The 22,923-nt window shown below is 55.0% G+C and overlaps 1 protein-coding gene across 1 annotated transcript in view; it reads right to left on the bottom strand.

The window, feature by feature from the left end:
- Window positions 1-887: 887 nt before the first annotated feature.
- The window catches only part of tenm2 (teneurin transmembrane protein 2), a 156,099-nt gene continuing 134,063 nt past the window's right edge, over window positions 888-22,923 (bottom strand). Inside the window, exons 12-30 of the mRNA XM_035532332.1 lie at window positions 22,858-22,923; window positions 21,265-21,288; window positions 17,129-17,275; window positions 16,262-16,472; window positions 15,728-15,847; window positions 15,012-15,273; window positions 14,350-14,617; window positions 13,173-13,316; window positions 12,295-12,544; window positions 12,167-12,187; window positions 11,855-12,084; window positions 9,588-9,742; window positions 8,538-9,427; window positions 7,547-7,722; window positions 5,878-6,113; window positions 5,502-5,798; window positions 3,667-5,284; window positions 3,277-3,407; window positions 888-3,158 (exon numbers count right to left, since the gene is read on the bottom strand). The exon at window positions 22,858-22,923 is cut by the window's right edge and continues 120 nt beyond it. Of these exons, the coding sequence (XP_035388225.1) occupies window positions 2,421-3,158; window positions 3,277-3,407; window positions 3,667-5,284; window positions 5,502-5,798; window positions 5,878-6,113; window positions 7,547-7,722; window positions 8,538-9,427; window positions 9,588-9,742; window positions 11,855-12,084; window positions 12,167-12,187; window positions 12,295-12,544; window positions 13,173-13,316; window positions 14,350-14,617; window positions 15,012-15,273; window positions 15,728-15,847; window positions 16,262-16,472; window positions 17,129-17,275; window positions 21,265-21,288; window positions 22,858-22,923 (5,984 nt within the window). The 3' untranslated portion in view covers window positions 888-2,420. The remainder of the gene's footprint in view (window positions 3,159-3,276; window positions 3,408-3,666; window positions 5,285-5,501; window positions 5,799-5,877; window positions 6,114-7,546; window positions 7,723-8,537; window positions 9,428-9,587; window positions 9,743-11,854; window positions 12,085-12,166; window positions 12,188-12,294; window positions 12,545-13,172; window positions 13,317-14,349; window positions 14,618-15,011; window positions 15,274-15,727; window positions 15,848-16,261; window positions 16,473-17,128; window positions 17,276-21,264; window positions 21,289-22,857) is intronic.

Here is a 22,923-nt window from a genome sequence, read left to right as displayed (position 1 = left end):
ATTCCTAACATTAAAATATCTCCAGAAGTGCACGCTACATTAAGTGGATTTAGCGAAGATTAAAACGACCACGATAGATCACTTTATAATAAATAATTGATAACATTCATGTAAGCAAAATAGTAAGGGATAAAATACAAGATCTAACAGGCAATGGCCTGGAGAATCCATGCAAAAAACAAACAAACAAAAAAAATCCACGAATAAACCCAAAGATCACAAACTATAGGATCCATCTAGGGACAGGATACTAGCATTTGTCATCTTTTACGAGTTACGGAGTGAGCTTCTCAGCTCCATAAAGCGCTCATAGCCTGTTGGTCGGTAACTTTTTTTAAGATTCCAGAAATATTCCTCGTGGTAAATTACGACTGGTCAGATATTGTAGGACATTTATATTACCTGCGTTTGCCACTTTGTTATTCCCACCTTACTGACAACCCACCAAGATTTACGTGATGTACCTTCAGCTTCCTCGGTTATAAGTATAAGTAGGCATGGTTATAAGTAGGCGTGGCGTAATCCGAGGTTCCGCGAACCGTACGACTCTCAAATACCGCGGAAAAGTATTTAAAATAAAAGCCCCCGAACAGCATACAAAGAGACAAACCACTGTCCTACAAACTTTTAAAGGTTTCGGTAATTTATCTCATTACAGTCAGGTACTGTTTGAATATTTTTATTCCTTTGAATTTAGGCAAACATTCCATTTATTATCTTATTCCACTTATTATTATCCACTTATTATTATTCCACTTTATCAATCGTCAACAGCGTTGTCGTAATTTTCAGTCAAGCCACTAAGATTAGACAAGCATTTCTGCCATGACTGCGGGGAAGTCAATGAAACAGCATAACACAGATGCAGAAGACCAACCAAACTGACATGAAGTAAACCTTTTATTGATAAGGTCTCAGAAGAGTCCTGCTTAAGTGTAAGAAACCCTCAATACTGATTTGGTACATGACATCCATAATGAGTCTCTTCACAGTGGATAGAATCCATTTCTACGGTTTTGGGTTCTAGTACAGCAACTTTTCTGCATAAAACAAACCTAAACAAACAAAACATCAAACTGGGGATCAATATTGTTTATCTGAGATATCTGAGTGTCACATCCTAGCATCATTATACCAGCTATAGGTTTGCACATTACAAGCCACTTCTTGTTAGAAATATAAAACTTGATATTATGAACAATATTCTACTGTGCTGCATAAAGGTAAATCTATACACTGTACATACAGATATATTTTGAAAAACAAATTTCACAGTTTTAAACTTTATTTAAAGTATAAACCATTTTAAAACACTTTACATAAATCATTGTTGTCTATGACTATAATTTGCTTAAGCAAATCAAAATTAATATAAAAACAATGAACATTTCTTACATATTTTACAAAAGAATATGCCAGTGTTCATTTTATTAGCTAAAAATGGTGACTCCTTCATGATTGTCATAGAGTACTAAGAATAACAAATAAATAAATAAATAAATAACAAAATGAAAATAAATAAACCTTTAATCATAACAGCGTGAGCTTTTATTTTGTTTCCAATTCTCCTGTACAGAAGTGCCCCGGTGAGAGTCTCATTATTCTGCAACTGAGAGTTACAAAACTCCTGCATTTAAAGCCCACCCAGAACTTCAGTGTTATCTGACATGACGTTGATATTATTCTAATCTTCCACTGATAAAACAAATCTATGTTGGACATTAACTTTACGCAAATATAGCCATGTGGGTGTGTGTGTGTTTTTTTTTTGTTTTTTTTTAAAATTTCTTAAAAAAAAAACCAAAAAGAAAAACAAAAAAACAGTTTGTTGGAGTTGTTTGTTTTTTTCCACCGAACTCAAAGCAGGGTGTGGTGGATGGCGCTTGCAGCCACAGACAGCGGTGTTGTCGCAGAGAAAGCGAAGCATGAGGGTGCTGCTCCGCCTCGTAGAGACGCCTCCGAAGTGCCGAAGTTTCGCCTGGGTTCCCTTCTCCAATTGATCCACATCACATGGGAGCACGGGGGAGCATCTGGCGCCAGCATTCTCACGTAACCCAAAAATATGGGTGAAAAATAGCTACTCTTTTTTAAAAAGGGGATTTTTCATGTTTCAGCAACAGCTGTTCCGTTTGTGGTCTATCAGTGCTTTTTCCATTGTTCAAAAACAAAGTTCTTTCAAATTGTTTTTTTTTGCCAGTGGCAGTATTAATAATGTTCTTTTTAAAAGTCCCTGCAGCGTTCAGAGTTACCCTTTAAGTTTGTTTATTCTCCATGGGTAAAGGAGATTTAGGAAAGAGGAGAACAGGTGTACGAAACCCAGGGGGTGTGGGGGGGGGGGGTTTGCAAAGAAAAAGAAAAATCTAGAGAAAAGGTGGGAAATAAAACAGACCAAAAAAAAAAAAAAAGAAACCATTGTTCTGTTACCTCTTCCCCATCTCATTCTGTCTCAGGAACTGGATGTTGGTGCTGCTGTCTGCCAGTTCAGGGTACTGCTCCACGGGCAGGATGTAGTACCCATCGTAGCCCTGCACCTTCCCCGTGGAGAGCAGCTGTTGTTTTTCCCCTTCGGTCCACAGGCGGCTGCCTTCCCTACCGTCCCGGGCCCTCTGCTGCTCCCGCAGCCAAGCGCTGGCCAGAGCTCGCTGCCTGGCCAGCTCCTGCAGGCGGGCACGCTCCTCGTCCAGCACGTCGGCCCCCAGCCCATAGCGCACGCTCAGCGACAGCGCCGCCGTGCGGAACTCCACGGCGACGCCACGCCGCGTGCGCCCGCTCACCGTGACGTTGACGCCGCTCTCCAGCGCCCTGCGCCCGTTGGTGAGCCCCAGCGCCAGCAGGTCGGCGTCAGCCGAGCCGATCTTCACGAAGAAGTGGCAGTCGCGGCCGTCCTGCGTGTGGCGCGTGCCCTCCAGGTAGGTGGCGCCATTGAGCACCAGCGCCGCCTTCCTGCTGTCGTCGCTGGCCACGCTGGAGACCCCCGTCACCACGCGGCCTTCCTTCACAGCGAACATCACCCCGCGGCCGATGATTGGCGTGACAGTGCCAAACCAGTGGCCTTGCTTCTCATGCCTGGCCCGACGATCCTTGACCAGCAGCTGGCCCTCCAGAGCCATGAAGGCCTGATTGTGCCTCTCCGCCTCTTGCTGAACTCCAGTCAACAGCTGCAGAGACAAGACAACACTTACGCAGCTGGGCTTTTGCCAGTAGTACCTTTCATGTGTGTCCACGCTGTGGACCCGACGGCCGGGCTTCGCTCGGGCTTCGACAAGGGGAACTCACCTGGCCGTTTTCACACTCCTGGCTGCTGAGGAGCTCGTACGGCGGGTCCACGAAATACAGCGTGTGCTTTGGGAAGCCAGGGATGATGTTACTGAGCTGGAAGCCGAACATCACCAGCCAGCTCTTCACGTCTAGACAAAACCAATAAAAGCATGTTTATGTTGCCGCTGGGCCTTTACATTTTACAGATGAAAACTTCAAATGCTTTAAAATCAGCTGGTGTGTGCGAGTGTGTGTGTGTGTGTGTGTGTGTGAGAGGTTCATCTCTGACCGAACACTTTATTTCTCGTCTGAAAGTAAACAACTGCGTTTCCCCGTTTCGTTTCGACACAAGCCTGTTCCAGAATGCTGTCGTGAACCCGGAAACAGGTAGAAGGTGGAAACACGTACCCGTCACGTAATTCTTCACGTCCAGCATGTCGCTGAGAGGGTTGTTGTTCTTGAACACGTACAGGTTGAACGGCGCCAGGTCCTTGCCGATCTTCTGCCACAGCGCGTAGTCCGGTGACGTCCACCGGGCGGCTAGCACGTCGTAGTCTCTCTGCGTGAAGTGCACCAGCTTGGTCAGCGGATCGTAGAGGCCGCCGTGGAAGCCGACGACCAGCTGGAACTCGGGGTTGGAGTCGTGGTACACCTCGCCGTACGCCGTGTACTGCACCTGCTTGATCATCTGCCCGTTGCTGCTGAAGACGGCGAGTGGCGTTCCGGTGTTGTCGGAGGCGATGTAGTACTCCTCCCCGCTGCTCACCTCCATGGCGAACAGATGGCCCTGCAAGTCGTAGTACAGCGAGGCGATCTCCGAGCTGGAGTGGTTGAACACGTGCGTGACGCGCACGGGGTTGCTCAGGTCGGCGTAGAAGAACTGCAGGTGCTGGCCCAGGCTGTTCTTGGCAGACACCCTGCGGCCCAGGCCGTCGTAGCGGTACTGCACGCTCCAGCCGCCAGCCGCCCGGCTGTAGGCGCGCGCCAGCTGGCCCTTGGAGTTGTAGTCGAAGACGTCGGTGCCGCGCTGGCTGAGGAAGCCGTCCTCATCCAGGCGGTACTGTATGTCACCCAGGCGGGTGACGCGGTCACGCAGGTCATAGCGGAGCGGCGTGAGCCGCGCGCTGTTGCCCGGGTTCAGCAAATGCAGGTTGCCGTTGAGGTCGTAGCTGTAGCGCCACGTGGACCAGTCATTGACCTTGACGCCGCTCAGCTGCCCGTCGCCATCGTACTCGTAGCGGTACTGCGTGGTGTTGGCGTAGGGGCCGATCTTCAGCTCGCGCTTGATCACGCGGCCCATGCCGTCGTACTGCACCGTCATCCAGTACATGAGCGAGCGGAAGATCTCGTACTGCACCTCCTTGATGCGCCCGTGCGCGTCAAAGTGCTTGCTCAGCGTCATCACCGCCGTGGTGATGATCTGGTTGATGTCGTAGTAGATGACGCCGAACTTGCCGAAGTGCTCCACCTTGCCGGAGATCTCGTCGTAGCGGTACAGGTCCACGGGCAGTGGCGTCTCGCTGATCACAGGCTTCATGCTGGCCACACGGAAGCTGTTGTCGTGGTAGGTGTAGTCGAAGCGGGCGTTCACCATGCCCTCCTCCGAGAAGCGGTACATCTGCTTGTCCACCAGGGGGCCCATCTTGCGGTAGCGGATGGTGCAGGAGAAGCCGCCGCTCTGCAGGTTTACCATCTTCAGCACGCCGGCCGTCTCGTCGTAGCCGAACGTGACCGCCGTGCCATCGTACAAGATCTCCGACAGCTTGCCCAGCTTGCCGTACTTGTAGAGGACGCGGCGGCCCGTGCCCAGGAAGTACGTGGCCTGCGGCCGGCCGTCCTCGCTGAAGTCGTGGATGACGGAGGCGTTGCTCTCGGGGGGGTTGTAGGTGTTGCGGATGTAGCCGACGGAGACGTGCGTGAACATGGTGTGGCGGGCCACGCTGGGCATGGTTACCGCGGTGATGCGGTCGGAGGAGTCGAACTCAAAGATGTACTGCCTCTGACTCTGCAGAAGGAGCACCATCGACTGCACAGAAGGAAGAACAGGAGGGCACCAGCCACGTCAATAACCATCGGAATTACACTTAGGAGAGATTGTAGACCCAAGACATTAACAGACCAATTTTATCAACGACCAAATACGTGCCTGGTGTAAAGCAACCACCATTTGAATACACTCTTCTTCCAGCACATCGCTTGAACACACACACAGCCCGTGCCGTTTGACGACGGCGCTCTCTCACCTTGTCCAGGTAACTGTAGCTCCACACCTTGCCGTCGACGAAGGAGCGCGAGAGGATGCGCCCACGCGCGTCGAACTCGGTCCGCTCACTCATGCTGCCGCGGTGGAGACCCACCAGCTGGCCCGCGCCCGAGTAGGACACGTTGACCACGGCCAGAGTGCTGCTGGGCTGCCAGATGGCGGGCCGGCCCTGGGCGTCGTACGTGATGCGCAGCGTGAACTTCCTGTGGTCGTCGTAGATCTTCTCTGTCCGCGTGTTGCGGTCGAAGTCGATGGAGAGCAGGTTGCGCCCGTGGGCCTGTGAGAAGACGGGATTCGTTAACGGGTTTCACGGTTTGGAAGCCGTCCGATGGGGTTCCGTGGGCGGATTCGCTCACCCTTAGCTTCCTGCCGAACACGGTGACCTTGCCCTTCGTCACCTCCTTGCGCAGCCGCCACTCTATGGAGTTGAGGCCGTTGTCGGTGGGCAGGGTGATGTTCCTCCGGCCGATGGTGGGGCTCACTGAGCCGGCCAGGATGTGAGGCTCCGTGTGGAAGCTGATGCCCATCCCGTTGGCGTGCGTCACTCTCAAAGTTCCGTTGCTGCACAGCTGGTAGCTGTTTCGCACTTGGTCTGCAGAGGGCGAGAGAGAGCCAGCGATTCATTGCCGACAAGAGCGGCAACGCTTCTCATGTCAGAACTAAGCTGGCCTGAGCGCTAAAAAAACCCCAAAACCTCATTTTCTTTTATCCTTTAGCTCAAAAACACAGTGGGCAGTCGTCAGTGTTATGATGGAAAATATGTTCTGTGGTGCCTCTTACGTCCCTTGTTACAACATCATAAAGGAGAATAGCATGCTCTGGTTCACCCAGCCACCATAAAAGAATTACAGTCCATAAATGATTCATGGCAGCTGCTGGAATCTTTCGTCTGCGCTCCGACAGCACATGGTGTGTTATACAGACTAACAGACTGAATGCTTTTATGGAAGCATTGGGAGTTTTTGAAATTTTTTAAATTTGCTTAACTGTATAATGGAGCGTAAGAGGAGGAGGTGGGGGGTCTTAAGACCGATCGGACCAAACGGGAGCTGGGCAGGTACGGTCTGGTGGTTTATGTGACTGCCACCTTCGGGGTGGTTTTCCACCTTCGCTGGCCTCCGGGGCCGACGCTGTAATTAAACTTCCAAACTTTCCTCTCCCCAGGCTCCTGTGATGTGTAGGAGTCTGACTTTAGGTCCCGTCTCGTTGGAGCTCAGGGATCGCGGTGAGAAGGCTCTGACAGTCCCGGTCTAAGTTGTCTCTCTGTCAGTCTGTCTCATTGTCTGTCTGCGTGCCTCTGCCTCCCACTTCTCTCTCTCTCTCTCTCTCTCTCTCTCTCTCTCTCTCTCACACACACACACACACACACACACACACACACACACACACACACACGTTTTCCTAAACAGTTGAAATAAGCTCTGGGAGCATGGGGCCGGTGGTACAGGGAGTGCGGAAGACAGGGAGGATTTACTGGGAGCGAGGCAATGAATTTCACCCCAATCACGTTTGGCACGGCGAGGGCTCCTAGTGAGCCTGGGACGCGGGAATGGCAGCCCTCACACGCGTGCGCTTCCGAGCCACGCCCGCACACATGCCTGACAGCCTGAACGGTGTGCCTGCAGCTTGCCTATTACATTAACTACAAACATACATCCCCAGCCTTTAATCAGCTTTCAACATGTGTCAAAAGGGATCACGTCGAACAGTGTGTGCTATAAATAATATTTTTATACACAGTAGCTTTATGTGCAAATGTATTTTTAATTTAAACACAACTTTAGAAATAAAGAATACTCTTTGTAGATTTAAAGGCGAAGCACACGAAGCCAAAGAATCTCAGGTTCTTTTAGGTTGTAAAAATCTAGGTTGTAAATTTAGGTTGTGATATTCCCATAATGCACTGGCAGGCTCTCGGATGGGATGAGGATTTGTACACAGGGAAATAGCCTTAGACTCAGAGTGTGTGCTGCCAGACACGCTGGGGCATGTTCTTATCCATGTTCATGTTCTCGGCGTACACACCTTGCACAACAGTGTAAGAGGCCTCGACCGATGACAGATTGGTGATAACGGTGACGTCGTCGTCCCTGTTTGAGCTCTCAATGTCAACGTTGATGGACTTCTCGATCTCTCGGTGCAGGCTGGTCACCATGCCGGTTGGATAGGTCACGTTGGTTAGTCTCCCTTCGCTGTCATACCTGTGGGTGCAGACGACACGCCGGCCCTGTTTACACGAGCGTGCTTCACGTCACACGGAACGCAGTTCTGACTGGTGACACAAATTGAGGCTGAATCAGCTGACTGCTGCAGGTTCAAAATGAGCCATTTCGAACCGTCGTTGACTGGGATTAAAGGTCAAAAGTGCAGGAGGCACTACGAGAGCACCAGGATGTTTCGGTGGGTAAGAGGCGTCTGCTGCCTGGGTGCCCACTCATAACAGGACCTTCAAGGAAAGCAGCTAAGATCAAGAGATCAGCAGACATTTCCTGTGGTGAGAGTCTCTGTGGGCTCAGTGTGTCCTAGCAGACACTCTCTCTCCCTCTCTCTCTCTCTCCCTCTCTCTCCCTCTCTCTCCCTCTTTCTCTCCCGCCCTCTCTCTTTCTGTAGCTTTCCACTGGGGACCATGTTTGGGACTTGCTACAGATCTGTCTCAGCCTGACTGATGTGCGTGCCAGTGGGCTGGAGGGAACATGTCTGAAAGGGCAGTACCGCTGGCAGACTACAGATGGAGATAGTGGCGCACATGTATTTCCCATTACGCAGCAAGGTGTTTATACTTTCTGATTTCACACAATCGATGTGAAGTCAAAGAACGGGTCCGTGTGAGCCTTGTCACTAGAAAGCTGTTGTAAAATAGGCCATACTAAGAAATATCAATTTAACTGATCTGTGACAACCGACACCTAGTTCCCCCAGAACAAGATAAAAATTTGACTTCAAACATTTGCTTATCTCGAGCATTTGAAGAAATACTCCTGCTGACACGCGTGAGCGCTGACATACGCGCACTTACTCGTAAAACGTAGTCCAGCCTGTCTCGTCGGCCTTGCTGGCGAGCAGTCCTGCGCTGCCGCTGTAAGTGAGCTGCGCGATCTCCTGGCCCAGGGCGGACACTGAACGCAGGTTCCTGGACGGGTCCAGCCCCAGGGTCACCACCTGGTTCTCGGGCAGGAGGAGGAGCCTGAGCAGGCCGGCGCCGCCCTGGCTGTTGCCCTCCCTCTTTATCCTCAGCGTGACGTTGCTATTGTCCACCAGGGAGGCGAGCTCCCCGTCGGGCCCGTAGCTGAAGTTGTAGAGGGCCATCCCGCTGACCAGGCTGATGGTCCGCAGGTGGAGGCCCTCCTCACTGAAGACGTAGAGCTCCTGCTCGCGTGGTGACGCCACCTCGTAGTGGCCCGTCGGGCTTAGCCCGGGGCCGTTGGTGCGCACGGCGCGGATCCGGATGTTGTTGAGGTCCGCCACGAAGAGCGTGCCGTCTGGCGCCACGGCCAGCGAGGCCGGCGAGTTGAGGCCGGCGTCCGAGGCGTAACCGTCGTCGCCCGAGAAGCAGTTGCAGTTCACGTCGTTCTTGCAGTCGCACTCGGACGCGGCGCCGGCCAGCAGTGAGATCTCGCCGTCGGCGCTCACCTGCCGCACGCGGTTGATCTTCTTCTCGTCCGTCTCGGCGATGTAGAGCACGCCGGAGTGGGAGACGGCGATGGCCGTGGCGCTCTCCAGCGCCGAGTGGATGGCCAGCCGGCTGAGCGAGTAGTCAATGCCCGGAACCTGGCAGTGCATGGGCCGCCCAGCGATGATGCTGACCTGGTGGTTCTCGGTGATGCGCAGGATCACGTTATTTTCCAGCACGTAGAGCGAATTGTCCATGGGGTTCACCGCCAGGTCGGTAGGCCACTCCAGACGCACCTGAAATGGAAGGGCGCTCACGTTAAGACGTGCCGGGGCCTTCTCCGGGACGGCTTCCTTCTCTAGGACTGGAATGGGCGGAAAGGTGAACCCCGCGTCCTGCTTGAGAGAGTGCTGCAGCTTGTCGGGTGCAGATGCGGAAGAAACCCCGCCCCCTCACCTGACTGATGTCCATGCCGGCATCACAGCTGAGTGGCCGGACGGCCGTGAGGTCGTTGGCGCCCAGCAGGGTGGAGATGATGCCGTTCTGGTCCACCTTCCGGATCATGGTGGCGTCCACGAAATACATCAGCCCGTTCTTGTCCACTGCGATGCCTGCACGCACAGGAGAGAGAGAGAGAGGCCGAGACAAAGAGAAGAAAGGGAGAAAGAGACAGTGAGAGAAAACAGAAACGGAGACACAGAGATAAAAAGGCAGAGAGCCCAAGAACGACAGCCAGAGAGATGGTCTGTCAAAACTCCTTTTTCTCTTTCAAAGGTTCCGTCAGGTTAAATGCCATCTGGGAGTTGGGAGCCGAGAGCTTTCAAACGCGCAATCGCTCCTTATGCCTCACTTTTCCCACATTAAACACCGAGTTTCCATCACACGTCACCTGCAACTCAGGGCATCGGTTCACACGTGGGGAGGCGCGGAGGATGACGTGGGCAGGAATAGCTTTCAGAAACAACGCAACGCAAACAAATCGACGGGGCTGTGTGGAGGTTAAAGCTGCCTCCCTGTCAAGAGACGGGCACACGGGGGCAGGGGTCGGGTCGGGGCGGCGCGGGGGGGCAACGGCGGACCCCCACCACGCACACCCGCGTGGGGGTCGGCGGTTGGGCCCCTCTGTTCCGACGCGCGAGCGTCACTTTGCTGTCGGCGGTGGAGAAACGCAACGGCGTGGCGTTTCCGACAGTTTGGTGTCAGGTTTCTCCTCTCTGCCGTCATGGCGTTTCCCTGGAAATCGTTTGCAGGTGCGCACGCACCTGTCTAATATCGTGTAGGGCCCTCTGGTGCTGGCAGAGCCAACCCTGATGTCTAGCTTCGACGCGTTAGCTGCAGGTCCTTCGAGTCCTCGAAGTAGCAAGGTGGGGCCTCCGCAGATTGACGTTGCTTTTCTGCCACGTCCCGCGGGTGCTCAAGCGGACTGAGATCCGGGGAATTTCGGAGGCCACGTCCACACCTTGAATGTTGTGTCCTCTTCCTCAAACCATCCCTGAACAATTTTTACAGTGTGGTGGGGCACGTTAACCTGCCGAAAGAGTCCACTGCCATTAGGGAATACTGTTGCCATGAACGGTGCCCTTGGTCTGCAACTGTTTAGGTAGGTGGTACGTGTCTAAGTAACGTCCACGTGAATGATCCAGGGGTTTCCCTGCAGAACGTCGCCCAGAGTGTCTCTTCACACTTGCATCCTGGTGTCATCTCTTCCCCAGCTAAGCGATGCACGCACCCGTCCGCGTGATGCGAAATGAAACACGGTCGGTCAGACCTGGACACCTCCTTCCATTGCGCCACAGTCTGGTTCGAACACTTCTGGCAGTGGACAGGCGTCAGAACGGGCGCTCTGTCCGGCCTGCCGTCTTGACACCTCTCTATCACAGCCCAGCGACGTTTCAGCAACTCGTGCTACAGTAGCTGTCTTGTGGAATCGAACCAGACGGGCTGGACGGCGCTCCCCACGCGCTCACGACACGTTAACTTCATTCGCTGTCTAATATATCACACACCATGACAGGTGCCACTGTAACGAGATAATCGATATCATTCACTTCACCTGTCAGTGGTTTCAATGTCGTGACCGATCGGCATATGTACGTGCGAGCGGAATTTTCAAACTAATACGTTTTCACACTCCACCGTGATTTTGCTTGTAAATGTATTACAATCGACAGCGATGGGCAAACGGCAGCTGATCCAGTACAAGGAGCGCGGAAGACGAGGCGGCGTCTTCCGTAAAACATCTGTTCCGCGGAAAATTCCCACCGCGTACCGCCCTGCGCTGCGGCGCCTGATGCCGGCACCTGCCCGTGCGTTAATTCATCGCGGAGAGATGAGAGAGCGGCGCGAGGCTCCTCGGGAAGCGGCGGCGGGCCTGGATTCCCTGCGGCGCGCGCGCGCGCGGGTGATCGAATAACTGGAGGGTTAAACGTCGTGTTCAGCTGTGGAGGGGCTAAGGGCTGCTTTCACGCGCGCCGCGCATCCCTGGCCCAGACGCGGAGGCGCATTATCGCCTCTCTGCCGCGCCGCTTCCTAGACGCAGGAGTGCGAGAGCGCGCTGTGACGCCCAAGCGCACACCGGCTACACCAGGGTGAGATCGGAGCTTCCGATATTCCGAGTCGGTGCCCGGCGACCTTTCGCTTCTCCTTTTCTCCTTTTCTTTTCTCTTTACTCATTTCTTCCGTTTTTTTTCCCCTCCATCCTTTCCAATTCCCCGCCGCCTCACCTTTCGGGCTCATGAGGGTGGCGTCTACCGCCTTGCTGCCGTCCCCGCAGTGCTCGTCGAAGGGCAGGCACTGCTCGCCTGTGCCTGCCACCACTTCAGCGTTGTCCGCCAGCAGCCGTCCGCCGGTCAGCGAGCGCGCCCGGTAGATCCGCCGCGAGTTGGTGTCGGAGATGTACAGGGCCCCCGTCACGGGGTCCACGGCCATGAAGTACTTGTGCGTCGGGTTGTTGCTGCGCAAAAGGAGGCGGAAGAACGGTTAGCTCGGTGGAAGATCTGATCCGACTTGCGCTGAGGGCCTTTTCGAGGGCTCACCTGTGTCGGAAATCCTTGTTCCTTTGGGGCACAAAAAGAAAGAAGACGGGAACGCAAGGCGTTAGAACCGAAGTGAACGGTTTAAGACGACGAGAGAGCGCGAGCGCGAGCGCGAGAGGAAAGCAGACCTGAGCTCCAGCACGCGGGTGGTGTTGAGCGATGGGTAAACCCTGCGCACGAAGTTCAGGTCGCCCACATAGAGGCTGCCGTCCACGCCTGCAGCCAGCGCCACTGGGGCCAATAGCTTGTTCCCGTCGGCCAGCCCGTTGCAGCTCGGGCACGAGATGCTCCGTCGTCGCCCGTTCCCCATCACGCTGGTGATCACCGGCGGTTGCCGGGAGACGAAGATGTTCTCCCCGCTGCCCTTATGGAGGATGCCTGCCGGGGAAAGTGGGGGAGACCGTGAACGCTCGCACGTGGAAAGGGAGAGAGGTGTGGTCAGTGACCCTGCCACTCCCGGGGTGGGTGTGGTCAGTGACCCCTCCCCTTGCTGATCTCTACAAAAGCCCCAATTTGTGTCACTCGGTGTCAGCATTACATCAGCAATTACAGAAACCCAAATATAAGTGCAAATGATGATCAGGTCCTTTTATAGAGTGTGTTACTGCCTGGGACAACAAGAATGGACACTGTGTGTGTGTGTGTGTGTGTGTGTGTGTGTGTGTGTGTGTGTGCGCGTGTGCGTGCGTGCGTGTGCGTGCGTGTGTGCGCGTGTGCGTGCGTGTGTGTGCGTGCGTGTGTGCGCGTGTGTGCGTGCGTGTGCATGTGTATGCGTGCGCGCGTGTGTGCGCGTGTGTGTGTGCGTGCGTGTGCGTGTATGCGTGCGCGTGCGCGTGTGCGTGCGTGTGCGCGCGTGTGTGTGCGTGTGTGTGCGTGTGTATGCGTGTGCGTGTGTATGCGTGCGCATGTGTGTGCGTGCGTGCGTGTGCATGTGTATGCGTGCGCGTGTGTGTGTGCGTGTGTGCGTGCGTGCGCGTGTGCGTGCGCGTGCGTGTGTGCGCCTTACTACTGCGCAAGTTGAGGATGTGATGTTTGTCCAGGGACCAGCCGCCGAGATTGGAGGGCTCCAGCTCATATCCCTGCAGCAGAACTGTCCTCTTCTCCCACAGTACCAGGCTAGGACACGTCTCATACTCGTAGCCCACAGAGACTGCACAGACAGGACAGAGGAGAGAGAAAACAGAGGAAGAGAGACACACACGGGAGACATCAAAACCACGTTCGCATAATGAGCCCCAGATTAGAGATTAGATATTTATAATTTGCATAAAACAAAGCCAATTGGGTTAGAAATCTAGCAGCTGGGAGGGAGGGAGGGAGGGAACATTTTTGTAATCGAATCTCATATGCCTGGTAATTGTTGAGAGTCGCCCGAACTGCCCGAATTGAGGGAAGCCTAGGCCTCAGACAGACGAGACCAGAGCAGACGTCTCCCGCTAAACACCCGTCGCTGTGGCGGAGAGCCATCAGCAGGAAGAGGGAGCCTGAATGGCCCCAGAATCCAGGCCAAGGTGTTTTATCCCTGGAGAAGAGTGAACGGGTGATCTCTTCAGACGCTCCGTATAACTGAACTCGTCTGGCCGCTCCCTCCGTACGCGCGCCAGCCCGTACAGTTCCTGGCCCTGCGGAAGGGTCGCGGCCCAGCGTGTGTTTCCGTGTCGTCGTGTTAGGTGTGTCCGGCCGGGGCATAACGGGACCTGAACGGGACCTGAACGGGACCTGAACGGGAAGGAGGTTCGGGTCGCGGTTGCGACAAAGGTGTGGGAGAGGGGAATGTTACTCGAAGTGTTAAACGGGTCGCTGTCGCGTTGCCTGGAGACAGAGTGCTGTCCTTTGCCCCTCCCCCACCCATCCCTCATTTCCACGGTAGCAGCATCAGAGAGAGCCGCACCCTCTACCTGGAGCTGCTCCCCGGCGCTGACGGGAGCTCCGAGGCGGAACGGCGGCTGATGTCGAGCCGCCTTCCTGGGGCCCCCCGATCTCATGTGGAACGGCGTTAACCTCCTTTGACGTGTAATAAACTGGTTAGTGGTCCCGCATCGCCCTCTCACCATTCGCCTTGAATCGAACGGATTAGCCCCTAGGGACTTTTAAATCTCTCCGCGGAGAGATTTGCCGGAGCCTGTTCCGTTCCGAGGGTTCGGACCGCTTCCCTTCTGCAGATTTAGTGACGGCTCACTCACCCACAGCCTCGGACAGGCCGTAGACGCGCTGGCTGTAGGCGTCGGTCTTGTCCCAGACGAAGGTGTAGGCCAGGTTGGGCGAGGCGTGGAACCACTTCTGGAAGAGGTGGCCCTCCACGGCCACCATCAGGTGCACCTTGGCCAGGCTGAGGGGCACGACCGCCTGGGTCATGGTGATCTTGAGCAGTGCGCGGTAACCTGCCGCCCGCGAGCTCAGGTGGCGCAGCTTCAGGCGGGTGCCCGGGATCTCGATCTGCTCGTGGAGGACCTGAGGAGGACGAAGAACAAAGACCTGGGTGCACACTCGGAAGGGAGAGCCCGGGGAAAGCGCGCCACGGGCAGCCGGAGGCGGAAAAAAGGGGAAATGACAAAAAGATGCAGACATCTGCGAAGAAAACGTGTGAGGGAGAGGTTCACAAGTAAACACTGATGAAGGGAATGAAAACTGGGAAGAAAAAAGGACTCAGCAAAAACCTCATTTATATTTAAAAAGAAAAAGAAAAAAGTTAAAGTTAAATAATTGTACCAGACAGGCCGTGATAACGTCACGGGCGTCTGGGTTACCGAGGTACGAATGTGAGGATTGGCAGAAAGGAAACCAGTATTTTCCACAGAAGGCGTGGCCTAAAACAGGGCGGGAGCAGCCGGCGACCGGCTCTGACCTGGGTCTCGGGCACGATGGCCCTCTCGCCGGGCCTGGAGCTGTAGAAGGAGGACAGTGGCGAGGGAACCACGACTGGGTCGGGTCGGGCGAAGCCGCTCAGGTCGCAGCCCGGGATGGTGTTCTCCTCCGTCTTCATGACGAGCGTGTCCATGGCGTAGAAGCGGTTCCAGGGCAGCCACACGGTGCGCTCCTGGCTCAGGAACGGCGCCCGCTCCAAGTGCAGCGTCACAGAGGCGCCGCCGTTGGCCACGAGGTCGAAGCTGGTGGGGGGAGGAAGAGAGGGGAGGAGGAGGAAGAGGAAGAGGAGGAGGAGGAGGAGAGGAGAGGAGAAGAGAGGAGGAATGCAAGCAGAGAGCGGAAAAACAAAGAATTACTTCTGCTGTACTCATTATGGATGGGCCTATTACATTCTAAATGATCTTACATTCAGAATGCCATTTTTTCAAAGGGGACTAATTAATTGCATTGATGAATTGCAATCATCTTGGCAGAAAAGCTGTTAGTTCATGGTTCCACACAAATGTAATAAAGATTTGTTCTCTATTTGTTTCAGTGCGCAGATGTCATTGACACTCCGGGCCGAAATATACCGAAGTTGTTGAGCCCTCTGATGCGGAAACCCCTCCCCCCAAAAAAAACAAACCGTATTCCGAGTGGGATGAGCGCAGGAAGGGAGCTGAGAAGTTTGGCTGAGAAAGGTTTGCCGACACTCACGTTCCGTCCTGCCGCGTGAGGGTGTATCCATAGTGCGGGTACTTGACAAAGGAGACGTTAACCCCCACCAGCGGGGTCCCATCAGTGGTCAGCACCTGTCCTCTTATCAGGGACGCCAAGCTGAGAGAGACGACACAGAAGGACCGTGAATAACCAGTAAAACTGCGCTAGAATCTCTCTGTCAGGTTCTATAAAAAAATGAGTTCGCACGCGTAATAACCAGTTGACTTGGGTGAAAGTGTGTAAAGGCAGAAACGGATAGAAACGTATTCGAGCACCGGCAATAACTCAGCAATGACTAATCCATCGACTCAAGAGCATCGACTTTCTCGCAATATCCATCAATCACGTGCTCTCCTAAAAGAATTCGTTTTAGTTACGCTGTGATTGATTTTGGTCTGTTTTCATTTACAAATCTGAATTAAACGGCGGTTAATAATGCAACACGTATTGACCGGAGCTGACCGTGTGACGGCTCCCTTTTGCCATAACACAGAGCCTGGAGTCAGGAGCGGGGCGGTGGCGTGGCCGTACCTGGCGTTGAAGGGGTTCTCCGCCGGGATGATGTGCGTGCTGTCGCGGCCCACCAGCGGGCGCACGCGCTCGTAGAAGGAGCGGACCCTCTGCGCCGGAAGTTGGCTCTGTTGGATCACCTGCAGGGGGTCCCGGGAGCCGCGGCACAGGGGGCTGTTCTGGCATGGGCTCTGGATGCAGCAGTCCGGATCCATGCAGTCGGTCAGGCCGTCTGCGGGAAGGAGGGAGGAACGGTCACTCTGTCATTCCGTTCGCCCTGGCGCGCTGTGCGGCCCGCCTTTTCCGAGACCGTACCCTTTTCTTTCCGAAAAAGCAGTCAGCCACTGCTGTTTCTTAAGTGTGCACGTACAGACACGCGCGCACACACACACGCTCACAAACTTTTTTCCCCGCTGCCGGAGCCTGGAACCTCGCCATCGGCCGGGCCTTTCGCGCTGGCTCAGGGGTAACAAAGTTCGGCAGGGCGTGTCGGAAACGGTGCGTCTTAGGAGGGAAGCCCGGCGTCTGGCTACAGACGCAAGCCGGTCAATAACCGTAGCCACGCTCCTCGTGGAGGTCGGACTCGCTCTTTCTGATTCACCGCGGATGAAAGTCCGCGCGAGTAATCCCACAAGAGGGGTGAATAAATACGGTGAGAGCAGGAAAAGCCCACCCTTGGGCCTGGAGAAGGCATTTATCTCCCGAGCTGTGCCCCGCTGAGATGAACTGCCCCGTGAAAGTCACTCTGACCCCAAAGTGCGGAGAGACTTTCGGAACGCAACCTACCCAGCGCTGTGCTGGAACTGCAAAACTCGAGCAGGCGCGCTTCTAAACAGTAAGCGCGCTTCAGTGTGCACGTCCTCGGCTGGAGGAATGGAGCTCTCTCACCTCCTTCGTTGTCTCTGTTGTCGGCGCAGGCGGTCTCCATGGCGACGTTGCAGCCTGTACCTCTCCAGCCGGTCTTGCACTCACAGTGCCAGCTGTTTTGCCCCATGGTGCACTGGCCGTTTCCACTGCACAGGTTGGGGCAGCCGTCTGGGGGAGGGTTAGGGGGTGGGGTGGAGAGGGAGGAGAAGGGAGGGAGAGAGAGAGAGAGAGAGAGAGAGAGAGGACAGTAGGGGAGAAGAGATCGTGAGGGGCCTCGAGGGGCAGCCACGCTGCACCGGAACCTCTGCCCGGCGTGTTCTTGCGGTGTCAAAGGGCACGCGCTGGCATGCACGCTTGGGCGCCCTCCTCGTCGAACCAATCCGAAACCTCGCTGCTGGATCGTCAGCGAAAATTCCATTTTGATCCGCCGTTCTTGACAGGGGCCTGCGCGCGTTGCCAGTGGTGGTAAACAGCTTTATCAGAACTCCCCGGAGTTGGGGGGGCGCTCGATAAGAGCCACGTCCAGGAGTTCCCGCTGGGTTAATTTGGTAGGGATGATTCGATTCTCCTGGCCAGAGCATACTGCTCTCTCATGTGAGAATGTGATTAGGGGAAGCTAGACACTACAGATCAGATTAGGAGGCCTCCGTGCGACCGGCTGCAAGTGCGCGCGCGCAAATTCCAGATAGTGGAGACATTTTGCAAGAGTGAACGGGGGGGGGGAGCCCGGGGTTGGGAGACGACATGCACCTGAGAGACGGAATGAATTTAAGAGGGAGGGATCTTTATCAAAGCCATGCCGGAGGTCGAGATGTGCCAAGCTCACGCCTCCTACCGAAGAGCTTCATGAAACATTCAGAGGACCTACGCAACTTGTTTAGAACTCCTGCGGTGACGTTTCTGAACACGTCGAGCGGTGTCGTCCAAGTGGGAGGGCGACGCGACTTTTTATTTGTGTCTGTGGAGTTTGTCATGACTTGCTCGTGTGTGCGTGTGTGTGCGCACGATTGTAGGGAGACGTTTCGAATGAGCCGGGAACTGTGCGGAAAACAAACGTGCCACGGCCGCATGGCGCGGGACGGTGGCGCAGCTCCAGTGGTGCCCAGGGTGAAGGGCAGCGTCCAGGACCGGCGGCCACGCTCACGGATCTGCGCAAAGGCCGCTGACCTCCCACGTTCCTGCCACTGCGCTAGGACGTAACTACACACCCGGGAGTTATGGCCTGGCATTTCAGGGCTCTCTCACACTTTTGTATAGAGCAGCTGAATGATTTCGAACGTAAAGCTGATAAACCGAGCTGTTGGGTTTTTGCTCCGTAACGGACTGCTGCCAACGGACGGACTGGGAAGGCCGATGTTTCCTCGGATCCCGCGGCTACCTTTGACCTGAGAGCCCGCCGGCTTGACCTCAAACCGTCGGCACGTTTGTCCAAGCGCGTCTGGGACTTGGAGACCGGTTGCCAAGGAGACATGGCCTTTTCGGAGCGGGCCAGCGGCGTCTGTCACGCGGCTGTGGCATTAGCGCTGGCTGATCCGGCACAGGTGACATTTCAGAGGATCCGCGGTCGGAGGCGGGGGCGGGGTTTAGAAGGAGCGCGAAAAGGGCCCCGGACGGGCCCCGCCCGCTTGGCTGCAGTGTTTTAATTAATACAGTTCTCACCGTCTGCGGGCCTTCGAGATGCCACATTAACAGGAGGCTATGCATTGATTGCCACCCAATATTGAGCGGCGAGAGAAGTCACTTAGCAATGATTGCTTTTTAAATTGAGTTGCCATTTTAGGCAGGCAAATACTTAAAAGCAGAATCTATAGCGGCCATTGATCTCCCGTGTCAGGCAGGAGGGAGCGCGGCCCCTCTCTTACGCCAAAGGCCAGTCGATTCTCCGCACGCTAACTAGAATAAAGTGGGGGCTTCACAAAGTATTAAGGCACCCGGCTAAAATAATGGGGTTGGACTCCGTCGTAATCCCTCTAAAACAGGAGGCGAGATTGCCTGGGGTTACGGGTCGGCACGCACACCAGGAGCGGCGGGTGGGAGAGGCCAGCAGGGCGGGGGTGGCGAGAACCCGCCCGCGCGGACGGAGGCAGCGCGCGGGAAGCTGTAAAGATCGGCGCAGAGATGGGGACTTGGGAAGAGGAAGGAGGGCGCAAACACGGAGTGTTGGGATGCACACGGATGAAATAAAGAAAGGAAAGAATCAGGCAGAAATGTGGGAGTGAGAGATTGAGAGGGAAAGAATGAGAACGGAGGAGGACAGAAAGCCTGGACTCAAAGCCCATTCTCCAGTCTGCTCTCCCCTTTAAAGGTCACCGGAATAAATGTTAGACTCATAAATCCTCAAAACCGTCGTTGGGACGGGCAGATAAAATCAGAACCTATAAAGTACCCTCCATCTGGACTTCGGCTTGATAATTGTACCGCCACAAACTCAAATCTCTCCCTGAACCTCCCTTCACTGGAAACATGTGAAACTGACAGAGAGGCTGCCGCTATTATATCTGACAAAATCTGAGCTGGAGCTTGTCCGGAACGGAAGGTGCGGGCGCGAGACGCCGGCGTAATTCGTAAGTAACAGCAGAGTGTGAAGATGGCGTCTCTGGTTTAAGGGGAAAGGCAGAACTAAGCCTGATGAATCAGACTCGGTTGAAGTTTGAAGGGAAAATGCACGTTCGTCTTGCATGCCTCTTTGCTCGCGGCGAGCGTTGTTTGCACGTGTGGGCCAATCATGCATTTGATCGCGCATAAACCCCGCCCACCGAGAGCGTGCCGGCATGTAAAGTCAACGTGCATGACGGACAAACTTCTGGAGTCTACGCTTCTGAGCCAATCACAGCCTTCCCCTCCAATCCTCGCTGTCCTCTACCAGCAAATGTGAACGGCTCCCGCTTCAGAAATGGGGTTTGTGTTCAGACGAACGTGACTCGGATGCGTTGTTGTGGACGGGGAGACCAGGTGGTATGCGGACCTGGGCCTCCCCCGTGCGGTTTGACCTGCTGATGCGTCCTATTGGGGCGCTGAGTGAAGGTGAAGCCGTCACGGGCGCTCCCCTTCTCCCGGCTGCTGCCGTGACCACGCCCCCCGCCTGCTCTACATGCACCACCTTCCCTCCCCGTTAGCAGAGCAAGCGGTACCTGACACTGGGACTGAGTCATTAAGAAGGCTGCCCGTGGTGCAAGTACCTTGCCAGCCAAATTATGTGCCGTAACCCCCCCCCACTCCACCCACCTACCGGGCCCCCCCCCCGAAAAATTCCGCACCAGTGGCTCGTGAAATTTAATAATCACCTTGGGACGCGCACCCCTCCCTGATGCCGTTAGCCCCTCCCCCTCCCGCCGACGGAGTGAACGTGCCGGAAGCTTTTGTCTGCTCCCGCAACGCTTCGCCCTTCGCAACTTCGGTCTTTGCTTTGCGATCGACTTGGGGGCGGGGGAGGGGCTAGCAAAGAGCCCCACCTCCTCCCCTTCCTCCGAGGTGGCCGCCGGCGCACGATGGCTCGCGTCTTAAAACTCTCCTGTCTGGAGCACCGCCGTCCTCCAGAGCCATTTGCCGTCGAGGGCAGGATTTCTTTCGCTGCTGCCCGTTGGAGACAGAGCGAGAGACATCGGCACGAAGGAGGGAATTCTCCTTCGCTGAGTTTTTGCCAGCTTGTCGGGGTTCGTTTCCTCACGCTCCGTCAAGTGTGTGCGTGTGGCGCCCGTTTGTGGGAGGTCCAGGACGGTGGCGCCGGCGTCCGACTAGTTAATTCCGCTTTCTATCCTCGCTGCACAGGGCAGCGGTCGGTTGAGAGTCTGTTAGAGTCTAATAGAGTCTGAAGCTTCTCCTACCCATCCGAAGTTTCAAATTCGGCTGCACCCCCCCTACGCCCAACCCACGCCCCGACCCCAAGCACAGAGAAAGGGATAGAACAGTGATCCGAAGCTTTATAACCGCTGCGGTTATAACAGACCGGCACAGGGAAAAACACGGACGTGGAGGGACACACACTCGCGGACCCGCTCTACGCGGCCGGCCCGTTCTGACGGACACCACCAGCTCTACTCTACAGGACACACTGTCGGAAAAAAAAAAAAAAGCACACAGTCTCTACGCAGCCAAGCCGCCGGGGAAAGGTAAAGGTTAGCGCTGCGCTAGCACACGGCGCGGGCGAGGTACAATACCTTCATCAGCCTCATTCCAATAGTCTGCACGCAGAGAGGAGGGGAAGGAGGCAGAAGAGTGACGAGATCAGAGGCAGGACACATGCATACATGCAGATCGTCAGATATATGAGAGCATTCTGGCTGTTCAAAGGGAGGGTTGTTTTATTTTAGCGCTAGAAATGGAAAGAGGTGTTTGGCTTTTTGAAGGCGAGGTGAGGAGACGGGAGCCAGACAGCCTCTCTCTAAACCGTGTGCGGAGGGGAGGGAGGCATGAAGCGTGATGGGTGGGGGGTGGGGGTGAGGTGGGGTGGTGGTTGTGACCGAAGGTGCTCAGGCAGGTGTGGACTTGGTTTGGGACACATGTGTCATCTTGAAGAGTGACAGATTCTCTTTCTCGCTCAGATGGGGCGGGCACGCGCGCACGAGGTCGCGCAGAGGCTCCGAGGCAGTGACAGAAACACATGCTCATGCACTGAAGGTCTATTTTTAAGAGAGAGGAGTCAGACGTCGGGTAGGAGCGCGACTGTTATCGCCGTCTGCGGCTTTGTGGCGGGGGTGTCTTCGTCACGCGAGCCCCGCTGCTTCTCCGGGGGGGCTGAAGAGTGATCAGACCTGTCTCTAAATCCCCCCACTTTAGAAAAATTCAATCTCTGCCCTTATTACTTATAAGTCCTCTGTGTGTGTGTGTGTGCGTGCGTTGGATGTGGCTAGGCCGTGAGCCGTTTGTAATGTATTATTCCTTTAATCTGCGCGCTCGCTACCTGCATCGACAGAGTTTGGGTTTCATTAGACGCTGTTGGGGGACTCACTCTGCCTGCCGTCTCTCCGATATAAGAGAGTGAGAGAGAAAAGACTTAAGAGCAATCACACCTCATCCTGCCCACTCCATCTAGAGGAAATATAACACTAGGGAGGAGGAGACGGAGAGAGAGAGAGAGAGAGAGAGAGAGAGAGAGAGAGAGAGAGAGACGGAGGGGGAGAATTCTACACCCTACCCCTGCACTCCCACCTTTCGAGCGTTTTTTTCTTTTCCAAATTCGGTTCGATTCAGCTCCGTTCGGTTCTTGCCATTGTAAAAGTACGACACGCCTTCTGTAGGAGGAGTGCAGGACTGGGAACTTTTTACGAAGACATCTGCTGATTTCTCCTGGTAAAGGAACAAGCGGTGGTGTAGAAGGATGAGGTTAAAAAGGAGAGAAAGGCATGGCGAGTGTTGTCTGGAGCGTTACGCTTGAGCAGGCCTCCTGCGCATAGCGGCACGGCACCTCGGCACCTCGGCGGGGGGCGGGGGGTGGGGGGGGCGTGGTCCGCGGAGGAGCTGCAGAACGGTGCTCATTTACTGTAAGGTAGAAGATGCTGACTGGCTTGATTATCGTCTGGTCGGTTGAACCAGGTGAGGCGGAAACCAGGTGAGCAAGTGCCAAGGTCAGAGGAGCCTGGGGTGTCTGAGGAGCTACACCCAGTCACTGTGTCTCACATAGGCTCAGGAAAGGCTCCGTGTTGCTCTGAATGAATGTGACAAGGCAGACAAAGTGTGTCCTGTGTGTGTGTGTGTGTGTGTGTGTGTGTGTGTGTGTGTGTGTGTGTGTGTGTGTGTGTGAAGGGACTTACCGATGGTGCAGTGCTCTCCATTCCAGCCGGGCTGACACTCGCACTTTCCGTCTTTGCAGGTGCCGT

This window comes from Electrophorus electricus, chromosome 12 (genome assembly GCF_013358815.1).
Source record: "Electrophorus electricus isolate fEleEle1 chromosome 12, fEleEle1.pri, whole genome shotgun sequence".
NCBI lineage: Eukaryota > Metazoa > Chordata > Actinopteri > Gymnotiformes > Gymnotidae > Electrophorus > Electrophorus electricus.
The sequence above is the reverse complement of the archived record's forward strand: the minus strand, read 5'-3'. Positions and strand labels throughout refer to the sequence as shown.